This window comes from Bolinopsis microptera, chromosome 7 (genome assembly GCF_026151205.1).
Source record: "Bolinopsis microptera isolate Bmic1 chromosome 7, MBARI_Bmic_1.0, whole genome shotgun sequence".
Classification (NCBI taxonomy): Eukaryota; Metazoa; Ctenophora; class Tentaculata; order Lobata; family Bolinopsidae; genus Bolinopsis; species Bolinopsis microptera.
In genome coordinates this window covers 7,541,487-7,554,175 of record NC_087078.1, presented here as the reverse complement: position 1 = coordinate 7,554,175, position 12,689 = coordinate 7,541,487, and the positions used below count along the sequence as shown (strand labels likewise).

The following is a 12,689-nucleotide window of genomic DNA, read 5'->3' as shown; positions in this document are numbered from 1 at the left end:
ACCCCTATTTTTGGTATATTTAACCTCATATCTCGAACGCGCAGTACTGGATTGAGCTAAACTTGGTCAGGTTTTGTAGCCCTGACTATCCTCGATCATATGGAACAGGAATAAAACTGTTTAAATGTTATATCTTAATTATATTAGGCACTTAGTTCTGAAAAGTGAGAATGTCATTAATACTGCTTTCACTGTCATGCATGTTACATCATTACTCGAAATGAGCTTTAAAGTTGGACATTCACTCGTCCATCAGTTTATGTTAAGGAATCTCACATATTTACGAAAGCAAAAGTAAAATTGCCTTTCGTTCGTTGTATTGCTAGAACAATGCATTTTCCTGCATTTCATGTTGATAGCTTTTATTCTTGTACTGCTTCTGCTTCAAGTTGCTAAAGCTTCTTACATTAAAGTTTATTTTTACTTAACGTCTTCAGTGCTCACTGCTCATTTGCCATTGTTCAGTATTTCCGTATAAACATCTGGTCAATAACTTTAAAATCGGTTTTATTTCACACGAACAGCAAACTACATTTAATTAGATTTGACGATGATGTACAATGTAAATGTTGTTATTTGAATCTGATACATTAGATTTTGCAACGTGCAAGGTTTATTTTCAGGCTCAATTACATGTCATTGTCATTTATATTGATCTTTAGTAAACTAGAACCCCCACCCCAGCTACAGACCACTAGTACACAATTAATTACACTAACATAATATGCAAATATCCACATTTGAAACCTTTCTGACTCCTATTAACAATATTATAAAGTTACTGTGTTTTTAGTAATGTCAGGACTGGTATTTCGGCAGCTTTTCGACTCAACGAGCAGTACGTACACTTATATAATCGGTAATTCCTTTTATTTACTTTTTTATTTACATCATTTTTATTCACGTTTATGTTAATTTTCATATCATATCACAGGGTCCAACATTCGTTTTAAGTAACCATCAAATATTCATTTTAATAATTAACATAATTTGGAATATTATGTGCAAGATTTTGACATACTCTCATTTAAGGATACTGTTCTCCACACGATTAATATCATATGATCTAAAAAATACGATCATAATATTTAAACTGTACATTAAAACATGGCAGGCTGTGGAGTTACACGTTTAGCAGCCATAATAGACCCCGTCTACGAGAAAGTCAGTCGAGATGTTAAGATGATCAGTGAGCTAAATCTGCAACTCAAATATGCTCTCAACACTCACTGCCATGCTGACCACGTGACAGGTAAAGCACATGTGACAGGTAAAGCACATGTGACAGGTAAAGCACACGTGACAGGTAAAGCACACGTGACAGGTAAAGCACATGTGACAGGTAAAGCAAACGTGACGGTAAATCGGGGCTTTACTGTAGGTTAATTGTTATTAACACTCTATCTACAGTAAAGCCCGATACCTTTATTGTAGGTAGATTGTTATTAACACTCTATCTACAGTAAAGCCCGATACCTTTACTGTAGGTAGATTGTTATTAACACTCTATCTACAGTAAAGCCCGGTACCTTTACTGTAGGTTAATTGTTATTAACACTCTATCTACAGTAAAGCCCGATACCTTTACTGTAGGTAGATTGTTATTAACACTCTATCTACAGTAAAGCCCGATACCTTTACTGTAGGTAGATTGTTATTAACACTATATCTACAGTAAATCCCGATACCTTTACTGTAGGTAGATTGTTATTAACACTCTATCTACAGTAAAGCCCGATACCTTTACTGATTTTGATTGTTTGAAAATGTATATTCTCAAGAAGTCAAGCGCATAATATGATAAATTATGTACATTATTTTACAGTTTAAACGTGCTTACTACAATACAGGGTGAGTTGAAAATAGTGTGTGGAAAGTAAAAATCAATAATTTTTTTTATGAAGGAGCAAATTTTGAAAGGTGAATTGCTATCAGTTCATAAACTTTACATATTTCATTCTTGCCTCTCATTTGTATAAGCCTCGTGTGTCGATTCACTCAGTGATGACGACTGACGTATGAACACGTGATAGTCACGTGATATTCCCCCAGGGACTGCTGCACTACGTACCGCTACTGGTTGTCAGACTATAATCTCCAAAGCATCAGCTGCAAAGGCTGACCTGTTTCTCAATGATAACGAGAAAGTTAAGATAGGTACGTATAACATGCAGCCATTTTTCTGAAAATTACATGCTCTTAATTTAATAAATATGATACCTCAGATAGTTTCTCTTAGAGATTCATCCTAACAACTTTTCGTTCTAAAATAATCTTACAGGGAATCTGGAGTTGGAAGCCAGGAGTACTCCCGGACACACGGACGGGTGTATGACTTTCGTTCTTCACTCTCACGGAATGTGCTTCACTGGTAAACAACATTCCTGGCATATTGAGCTGTGATTGTGGTCGAGGATAATGTAAGCAGTATGCAAACAACAAGTTATGATATAAAAGCCACCATAACCAGTAAAGTAACAAAATATAGCACCAATTACAAATGGTGAATCTGTTCCAGGAGATGCGCTGATGATAAGAGCTTGTGGCAGAACAGATTTCCAGCAGGGTGACGCACGAAGACTCTATCACTCTGTTCACAGCAGAGTGTTTAGTTTACCTGAGGAATTTAGTGTGTACCCTGCTCACGACTACCAGGGTGGGTGATTAATTAGTTAATTACTTAGTCAATCAAATATAAGTTAAGCGTTAAGTTATTAAGTACATCAATTCCTTGTCCAATATCCCTTCCTCTTTAATGAAGATACGATAGTTTATAAATATTCTCATGAGCAAATCACTTTAATGAGTTAATATAAACCGAAAGCTGCATATTAGATTATTTTGAAAAATGAGGTACCTTTAATGTACAAAGCTAGACCACCAAGTTGTTTAGTTAGGAGCTTTCTCTTATCTCATTTCTCCTATCTCATTTCTCAACTAACCTACTTAACTCAAGATGTAGTGCACTCAGTTTATCCTATAAAGACGCTCTTTAGCCTACTAAACTCAAGATGTAGTGCACTCAGTTTATCCTATAAAGACGCCCTTTAACCTACTTAACTCAAGATGTAGTGCACTCAGTTTATCCTATAAAGACGCCCTTTAGAATGGTGGAGCCTTCAAATGAAAAACAAAATTAACAGCGCCACAGCAGGTCTCAAAATAGATCGGATGTAATAAAGCACATTTCACACTTTGACCTTATACTTCTACCAGCAAATTTAAAGACGGTGAAGCCTTCAAAATGGTCAAAATTAAAGGCTCTGAAGCCTATGCCAAAATTAACCGTCTTTATCGAAAAAACTGAGTGTATGTTCAAGTACACTGTGTACCTACATAACTAGATGAGACACGCACGAAAGATTAGTTCATAATCAAATCATGATAATTCTAATAATAGTATTAGAGTTACTCAATCTTATAACTTGTAATATTAATGATAATTCTACCAGGAAGAACCCAAAGCTCGGTGAGAGAGGAGAAGCTGTACAATCCCAGACTGACGAAATCAGAGGAGGAATTTGCTACCATCATGGAAAACTTGGGTGAGCAAACTTTTTGTATTTCGAAATTCAATAATATACTCAGTGGCGTAACGTAGAGCCCCGCTGACCCCGCTGTGCGCCATCTTAGGGGGGCGCCAAATCGTCCTTTGAATGTGGGACAATTTAGAAAAACTTAACTGAGGTACTAGCAAAACTGCTCGTTTTGCTCTAGAAACACACTTTTTTAGAGATTTTACCGGCATATCTTCTAAAATCACCTAATTTGTCCAATTTTAGGGAGGGGCGCCAAAAGGGGAGGGGGCGCCAACAGGGGGGCGCTTTTTCGGCGGGGGGGGGGGGGGGGCGCCAACAGGCAATGTTACGCCACTGAATATACTCTCTACTCACCCAACATACTTGTAGTAGTGTTATTACTTTGACGTAGTGATACTTTTATCGTTTTTCTAGACCCGAAAAATCAGCTTTTGATCATCATTCAGGACTGAGATATCCAGCAAAGATAGACGTATCTGTTCCTTGGAACATGAGGTGTGGTCCCACTGTGGTCGAAGACAAGGAAATTCTCGCTGACATTGCTGCTAACAAGCCGCCAGCTAACTAATCTACCGTACATGTGACATTCTCTGGATTCTTATCTCATGTTTTTTTTTGTTTTTCGTTGAATTGTTTTGCAACAGACAGATTTTTTTTCTTCTTCTTAGCACTTGAACGTTTTGACTGTTCTTTATGAGTAATCTTTGTAACATCTTACCGTTAACATTTGAAAAAGTTTGACCCAAGCTTTTTGTATCAAAAAGAATTTATAAGCGTTAGATATTACTCTAGTAGCAGGGAATAGTTGAGTGTGCACTTCGATGTGTACTATTTCTGACAACACAGGGTTGTTTGTTAGGTCATTCTTAACCAAAATCGTGTGGGTGCACAATTTGTTTCGCTAGAGACAACCCTACAGGGCAAATTTTCTAAATTACCCTCAGTCGCGTATACGAGATTTTCGTATTTCGGCTCCTGAAGGTCATAGAGACTTCAATTTTAGCTTAAAATGACCGCAATAGCCATATTTATATACAAGTTATGAAGCAACATAAGGTCTCCAGTGCTTTATTTTATAGATATTGACAAAAAACTGTTTTTTGGCTCAGCGAACCAAAAATGGCATTGAATTTTGGTAACTTCAACTAGGAAGGTCGTAGAGACTTGAATTTTAGCTTAAAATGACTGCAAATATCACATTTATATACAACTTATAAAGCAATATAAGCCCTTTAATGCTTATTTGTTAAGATATCGACAAAAATCAGTCATTTGGCTACACGCGTGAGGAAAAATACCAAATTGGGCAAATTCTTTGGTCTTTTTTTGACAAGTTTTGTGCTCAAGTTATCAAAATGTGCTTTGCAGTTGCAGATCGGGTGTTTTCTTCCAATATGGGTCTCGGTATAAATCCGGAAGCACCCGGTTCATGGGTGATAGGGGTTAAAAATCCTGAAATATCAGGCGATGGGCAAGACAATTGTCTGAATTTGGTTATAAAATCACTCTTTGCTCTTTTGGGTTTGCTTTTTTCCGTTACATCGATCCGATTTCTAACTACTAATCATCAGTCTATATCAAAGCATTTCAATGTGGTCTTAACAAGTTGCAAGATATTCAAGTTCACTAATAAAACAAAGATTGTAGGTTATCCTTCTTTTAATACATATTGAGTAATTTTGGCTACACATGTGAGGAAAGATACCAAATTGGTTTACCAAACGACGATTGTAGGTTATCTATTATTCTTTACATGATTATTGACGCAACTTCATAGTCAAACCTGTTTTATCTAAAATATTTAATATTTATTCACACTTTCCATAAGAATATTATTGGGAGTAATTTTTGTGGTTACAATTCGATTAAATTAGTATTTCCTAGCAAAAAACTGCCCCAAATTTCTCCTCCGAATATGGTCCGCAGTTAGCTAGTTCGAAATTTTAGCGCTCATAAACGTTATTGTTAGACATTACATTAGGGTAATACCACTGAGACCAGATGTAGTGATCTATTCAGATAAAGCGAAGAAAGTGCATCTGAATGAGGAGAACTTTGCTGATCAAGATTTAAAAAAGAAGATGAAGAGATATCAGCAGCTGACAGAAGAGATAGAAGCCATCGGATGGGCTTGCAAGCTCCAGACAGTAGAAGTTGGAAATCGAGGCATTTACAACTGCAGCCTCCAAACCTTTATGAACTACCTGAACGTTAACACTAAAGAGAAAAAGGCCTGCATGAAGATCGCTGAAATTAGCATGAGGGCATCATACACCATCTATCTGTCCAGAAACACCATTATATGGACAGATGATCGGGAGTTGGTCCAGAGGCTAGTAATTGCATAGTAGAAGTGTAGAATGTAAGTAAGAACCTGTCATAAGCCGGGGACTACCATGAAAGTGATATTGCTGTGTCGCCGAAAGACCCTACTATCATTCAAAGATGTACCTTATCACCCCAAGCAGTTATGCTTGTAGGTGAATACTGAATATGCAATTATATAGTTGAACTACTGTATAATACTCCATTCAAAATAGATTTAAGATGACGTTAATGTACAATGTACATTGTACAACATCCGCATCCACATCTTTTATCTGCAATCAAAAAGTTACGTTTTGATCCCCCGATTCAAAATGTTTAAAATGTCAACGCAAATAATTTGATGGCAACTTAAGATGTACCTTTATATTACAACGTCGTGGGGTCAGTCGATATTGTTGCTAAAAATCAGGAGCAAGCGTTTTGAAACAGGATACCATGAATCTGTATAAGTGTTAAGTAGTTTCATTCTACGTTTAATATTATTATTGGGTCGTTTACGTTAAAGTTATAGTTGGCCATTTTATAGCCTCCCCCTCAAAAAGCCCACAATTACTCAATATGTAAAAGAAGGATAACCTACAATCTTTGTTTTATTAGTGAACTTGAATATCTTGCAACTTGTTAAGACCACATTAAAATGCTTTGATATAGACTTTACATCATGCCGGATGTAACTTTAAGACCCATATCCAAAAACCCGCATTCTCGCATTCTAAGAATGTAGGAAATTTTTAAAAGTAGGAAATTTTTGACAAAAAGTAGGAAATTCGAGAGCCAACTCTGAGAATTTTCGATAATATTTCAGTAGGAATTTAAGTGAAAGAGCAGACTAAAAGTTGCTGGACCGTTATTTAAATGTCCTCAGTCAGGGATCCACTGATCCAGTCTATCAAATTTCGTTTCACAGACCAAAGTTTGTTGCTATTAGCTACAAAATCTGTGCATCAAGTAACCACTAACCAGATGCTAATTATTGGGGCATTTTCGCGTACACGACATAAATAGTTGTCATAATTACTTTATTAACATTTTACTATCTACTTATCTAGTCTATGAAACCGGATATGTCTACAGTGTCACCCGATATCTGTATTGGCAAGCAGTAGCATATACACATCACGTCTTCAATGTGTGTATCACACTGCACACACCCAGCCCAAATTCGTGTGGCGTGAGAAAATATCAGAAAAACAGGGCGTTTTAACTAATCTGTACGATGATGCTAGAATGGGCGTGAGAATTGGACTTTTTCTAGTTTTTTAATTAGTCGCTCTGCCCGCTTGCTTTTGTTGCTTACATTGGGTTGTTGAACTTCCTATTAATCATGAATCGTCCAAAGTTCAAGTCTAAATCCGAGGTCCAATCATCTTATAAGAATTACAGATAGGGATGACAGAAGAGTGCAAAAAGAGCTCCAGATTAGGCTGATGGCCCCATCACCATGTTCTGCTGAGGGTGAAAAGCTTGTTCAACAGGTTGCTACGAGAATGGCAAGAAACCACTCTTTTCTGAAAACCACCCATGGGGGGATGGGGGCGGCTATAGAAAACTTCTGCAAATCCCAATATAGACTACCATTCCAGTTTTGATAATAGCATTATCAATCATGTAATGTTGTGAACGGTCATCAATGCAATAGTAATAACTTTATGTCAGGAGTTCAAAGAACATTATATAGTATTATGAGTTGATGTAATACGTCTAAACATGCATAATGCATAAGCATTCTTTGTTGCGTTTCCTATCTTATTTAAATAGTAAATACTAATTATAGTCATTATTATATTTTTGGAAAATTTAAATTCCTTGTTTCTTGAATATTTGGTCTCATACTTGCTTCCTTCTCCAAATTCCCTTAACCCTGTATTAGTTTATAGCTTGAAAGCAGAAAGTGATGGTAGTAGATGAGAAAACATTTTTGCCAAAATTATAAACTCTTGATACTTCATGCTGTCTCCTATTTCGTGCTTTAGTTAAGCCAAGTGTTTAGGGATTCTAGAATCCAGACAATTTATCCGAATAAAAATTGAAATCAGAAAATAGTATGCTAAAATCGTTCTCCATTGTCAGATTCGTTCCAGGAGGCCAACTCTAGTTTAAATTTCCAAAATTTTCGGGGGCTTCGCCCCCAAAAGTAACCTAGGATTATCTATTAAAAAGCATTCCGGGCCCTAAAAAAGTAAAATTGAGAATCTGGAATCCGCCATGAAAAATCTTTGAACCGCGCGAATACAAAGACTCTTTATGCGAGCGAAGCGAGCGGGCCACAGAAAACGAAAAAATTGAGAATGTAGGAAATTACAAATTTTTTGGATATGGGCTTTAAGAACTTATAGAAATCATGGATGTAAAAGAGAATGATGTAGAGGGGGATGATTAGTAGTTAGAATTTAGAAATCGGATCGATGTAACGGAAAAAAGCAAACCCAAAAGAGCAAAGAGTGATTTTATAACCAAATTCAGACAATTGTCTTGCCCATCGCCTGATATTTCAGGATTTTTAACCCCTATCACCCATGAACCGGGTGCTTCCGGATTTATACCGAGACCCATATTGGAAGAAAACACCCGATCTGCAACTGCAAAGCACATTTTGATAACTTGAGCACAAAACTTGTCAAAAAAAGACCAAAGAATTTGCCCAATTTGGTATTTTTCCTCACGCGTGTAGCCAAATGACTGATTTTTGTCGATATCTTAACAAATAAGCATTAAAGGGCTTATATTGCTTTATAAGTTGTATATAAATGTGATATTTGCAGTCATTTTAAGCTAAAATTCAAGTCTCTACGACCTTCCTAGTTGAAGTTACCAAAATTCAATGCCATTTTTGGTTCGCTGAGCCAAAAAACAGTTTTTTGTCAATATCTATAAAACAAAGCACTGGAGACCTTATGTTGCTTCATAACTTGTATATAAATATGGCCATTGCGGTAATTTTAAGCTAAAATTGAAGTCTCTATGACCTTCAGGAGCCGAAATACGAAAATCTCGTATACGCGACTGAGGGTAATTTAGAAAATTTGCCCTGTAGGGTTGTCTCTAGCGAAACAAATTGTGCACCCACACGATTTTGGTTAAGAATGACCTAACAAACAACCCTGTGTTGTCAGAAATAGTACACATCGAAGTGCACACTCAACTATTCCCTGCTACTAGAGTATATATTTTTGATGTGATTTAATAACAATTTGTATCGGGCAAATGCCATTATTATCATATATAATTTGATTCATTCGAATTTAATTCTTTTCTGACTCAAATGCTGGGTTTTGTAAACCAGTTGCCTCGTAACCGTAAGTATTTTGAAAAAGTGCCAATTTATCCGGAGACCATTCAAAGAGCAAGTTAACTTTTTGAAGCACGGCATTTCTTCACAGTCTCCCTGTATCTTCACAGAGAGTTCCTAGGTGTTATCCTGGACCCATATCTTGCATGTAGTGCACTTAAACGAAGCGTAGTGAAATTGTGCTGAACCCAATTTTCAAGGAGGCGCCTCACTACTTATCGCTTTTCTGTCAGAGCAACGTGTCTGGCAATTAGCCTTAAAACGGTCTTCTACCAAAAATATTGTAGCGCGCGATGACATTTTAGTATTAAAAACACGCTGAGTGGCACTTGCTGTATGCGCGGCATAATTTAATTTATCATATTTTAATTATTTATAAAATCAACAAAGGCCTGATTTACTCGACTACTGCACCGATTAAGTGTAAAAAACGTAATGTGTCACATTTCGCCCTACATTGTTATCGTGGACCAATTTCACTGCAGAACATTTACTCAATCTTGGACATAAGTCAACTATTGTGCAACGATGCAGCGTCGCTCCACTCTAATTGGTCACATGTGAACATCACAGGAACACTTAAAACGATATAAAAAGTTTGTGATAAATTGCACGTGACAGAAAATTGGTTGTAACCTGACCTATTCGGTTTCCTTAGAGTTTAGACTGTGTCGTTGTTACTTTTAAGGGTTCCGTACCCTTGAATAAGGAATTCTGCCGAATCCATTCACATGGAAAACTGGAGCTTATCATTTTATAAAAGTAGCCTAATTGAACAGTGAACATTTCATAAGTTTCGCTATGAAAAATCAATTTTGTTGTTAGTCGCTGACACCAATTCTTCAGCGTAAACCAACATCCTTTCTTGACATTTTCACAGTAATTTAGGGAAAGGATGCGTGGATGGAGAAGGATCCCAAGAAAGATATTCTATTTCACTACAAAAGTGCAAATCATTCCGACATTGTGCTGAAGAACCTCAACGCTCTAAGAACTGTTAGTTATAATGTTTGCTTGAGTTTCTCTTTGACTTACATTACCCTTAAAGGGGGGGGTGTCACGTCCCTCTATGTCCGCTTGTCTCATAGAATCCAAAAAGGACAGGACATAGGCGGACATAGGCGGACATAGGCGGACATAGACGGACATAGGCGGACATAGGCGGACATAGGCGGACATAGACGGACATAAGCGGACATTAATGGACACCTAAATTGCTAAATAAAATGTTCAATTTTTGCTGTTATAGGGGGATCATGTTTTTTGTCCGTTCGGTACCCTATATTTTCAAAACGGACAAAAAATAGAGCGGACAAAAACGGACAAAAATGGACAAAAACGGACAAAAATGGAAATTACATTTAGATGCTTCCTCCTCCTACTCTTCCTCCTCCTCCTCCTGGGTCTTCCTGATCTTCCTCAGTCCTCTTCCTCCTCCCCTCCTCAGTCCTCCTCCTACTCCTCCTCCTCGTCCTCAGTCCTCCTCATCAGTCCTCAACAGTCCTCTTCCTCCTCAGTCCTCAGTCCTCCTCAGTCCTCCTCAGTCCTCCTCCTCATCCTTCTCCTCAGTCCTCCGTCCTCCTCCTCAGTCCTCCCCAGTCCCCCCTCCTCCTCCTATTCAGTCCTCCTCCTCCTCCTCCTCCTCCTCATCCTCCTCCTCCTTCCTCCTCCTCTTCCCTCTCAGTCATCCTCCTCAGCGATCCTCCTCAGTCCTCCTCAGTCCTCCTCCTGGGTCCTCCTCCTCCTGGGTCCTCCTCCTCCTGGGTCCTCCTCCTCCTCTTCGTCCTCCTCCTCTTCCCCCTCAGTCCTCAGTCATCCTCCTCAGCGATCCTCCTCAGTCCTCCTCAGTCCTCCTCCTGGGTCCTCCTCCTCCTGGGTCCTCCTCCTCCTCTTCGTCCTCCTCCTCTTCCCCCTCGGTCCTCAGTCCTCCTCCTCAGTCCTCCTCATCCTTCTCATCAGTCCTCCTCCTCCTCAGTCATCTCCCAGTCCCCCTCCTTCTCCTCTTCCTATTCAGTCCTCCTCCTCCTCCTCCTCCTCCTCAGTTCTCCTCAGTCCTCCTTCTCATTTCTCCTAAGTCCTCCTCCTGAGTCCTCCTCCTCCTCCCTCTCAGTCATCCTCCTCAGCCATCCTCCTCAGCCATCCTCAGTCCTCCTCCTTCTCAGTCATCGTCAGTCCTCCTCCTCAGTCCTCCTCAGTCCTCCTCCTCCTCCTGGGTCCTCCTCCTCCTCCTCCTTCTGGGTCCTGGGTCTTCCTGATCCTCCCCAGTCCTCTTCCTCCTCCCCTCCTTAGTCCTCCTCCTACTCCTCCTCCTCGTCCTCAGTTTTCCTTTTCAGTCCTCAACAGTCCTCCTCCTCCCCAGTCCTCCTCCTCCTTGCGCCTTTTCCTGGGTCCTCCTCCTGGGTCCTCCTCCTCCTGGGTCCTCCTCCTCCTGGGTCCTCCTTCTCCTCCTCAGTCCTTCTTCTCCTCATCCTCAGTCCTCTTCCTCCTCTTCCTCCTCCTCCTCCCTCTCAGTCATCCTCCTCAGCCATCCTCCTCAGCCATCCTCCTCAGTCCTCCTTCTCAGTCCTCCTCAGTCCTCCTCCTGAGTCCTCCTCCTCCTGAGTCATCCTCCTCATTTCTCCTCCTCCTCCTCCTAGGTCCTCCTTCTGGGTCCTCCTCCTCGTCCTCCTCCTGGGTCTTCCTGATCCTCCTCCTCCCTCTCAGTCATCCTCCTCAGTCATCCTCCTCAGTCATCCTCCTCAGTCATCCTCCTCAGCCATCCTCCTCAGCCATCCTCCTCAGCCATCCTCCTCAGTACTCTTCAGTACTCTTCAGTCCTCCTCCTTCTCAGTCCTCCTCAGTCCTCCTCCTGAGTCCTCCTCCTCCTGAGCTAATAATCACCAATGTCCGTCCGAGTCCGCCAATGTCCGTCCGGGTCCGCAAATGTCCGTCCGAGTCCGCCAATGTCCGTCTGTGTCCGTCCGTGTCCCAAAAAACACGTCCGTTGTCTCATAGAATCCAAAAAGGACAGGACATAGGCGGACATAGACGGACATGACACCCCCCCCCCCCCCCCCCCCCCCCCCCCTTAAAACTGTATTTTATTACAGCAGAAGAATAATACCCGCTTGTTTTTCAACGTAGTCTTAAACTTCACAGCAACAAATTGACCAAATACGACCAAACAAATCACACCTTTCCGTTTCAGAGTGAGACATTATGCGATATTACGTTTCTCTGTGAGGGCCGTCAGATAAACGCCCACAGAGCAGTACTATGTGCTAACACTTCGTACTTTAAGTGCATGTTCAACATTGGTATGATAGAGTCGTCAGCGAAACAAGTTCCCATAAAAGGTTTGTTATTCTTGTAGAATATTTCTTAAATGTTATAATTTAATGGTCTGGTGAGGTTAACCTCCTTACGTACTCTGTAAAATGTAAATGTCACTTAATCTGTTTTCAGACTATCAGTTGCAATCATGCGAGAATCTTGTTCATAATAATTTGAATGCAAAAAGTATGGGGTTAAATTGAATTCTTATCAGATAACAC

The 12,689-nt window shown here is 39.8% G+C and overlaps 2 protein-coding genes across 2 annotated transcripts in view; both read left to right on the top strand.

The window, feature by feature from the left end:
- The first annotated feature begins 793 nt into the window (after window positions 1-793).
- LOC134818168 (persulfide dioxygenase ETHE1, mitochondrial-like) lies at window positions 794-9,108 on the top strand. Its single transcript, XM_063827602.1, has 8 exons — window positions 794-859; window positions 1,115-1,252; window positions 2,053-2,157; window positions 2,282-2,371; window positions 2,519-2,656; window positions 3,453-3,545; window positions 3,986-4,423; window positions 8,902-9,108. The coding sequence occupies exons 1-7, from the start codon at window positions 796-798 to the stop codon at window positions 4,105-4,107; spliced, it is 750 nt and encodes a 249-aa protein (XP_063683672.1). The 5' UTR covers window positions 794-795; the 3' UTR covers window positions 4,108-4,423; window positions 8,902-9,108.
- Window positions 9,109-10,030: 922 nt separating this feature from the next.
- The window catches only part of LOC134818964 (kelch-like protein diablo), a 56,092-nt gene continuing 53,433 nt past the window's right edge, over window positions 10,031-12,689 (top strand). Inside the window, exons 1-2 of the mRNA XM_063828706.1 lie at window positions 10,031-10,152; window positions 12,344-12,491. Of these exons, the coding sequence (XP_063684776.1) occupies window positions 10,060-10,152; window positions 12,344-12,491 (241 nt within the window). The 5' untranslated portion in view covers window positions 10,031-10,059. The remainder of the gene's footprint in view (window positions 10,153-12,343; window positions 12,492-12,689) is intronic.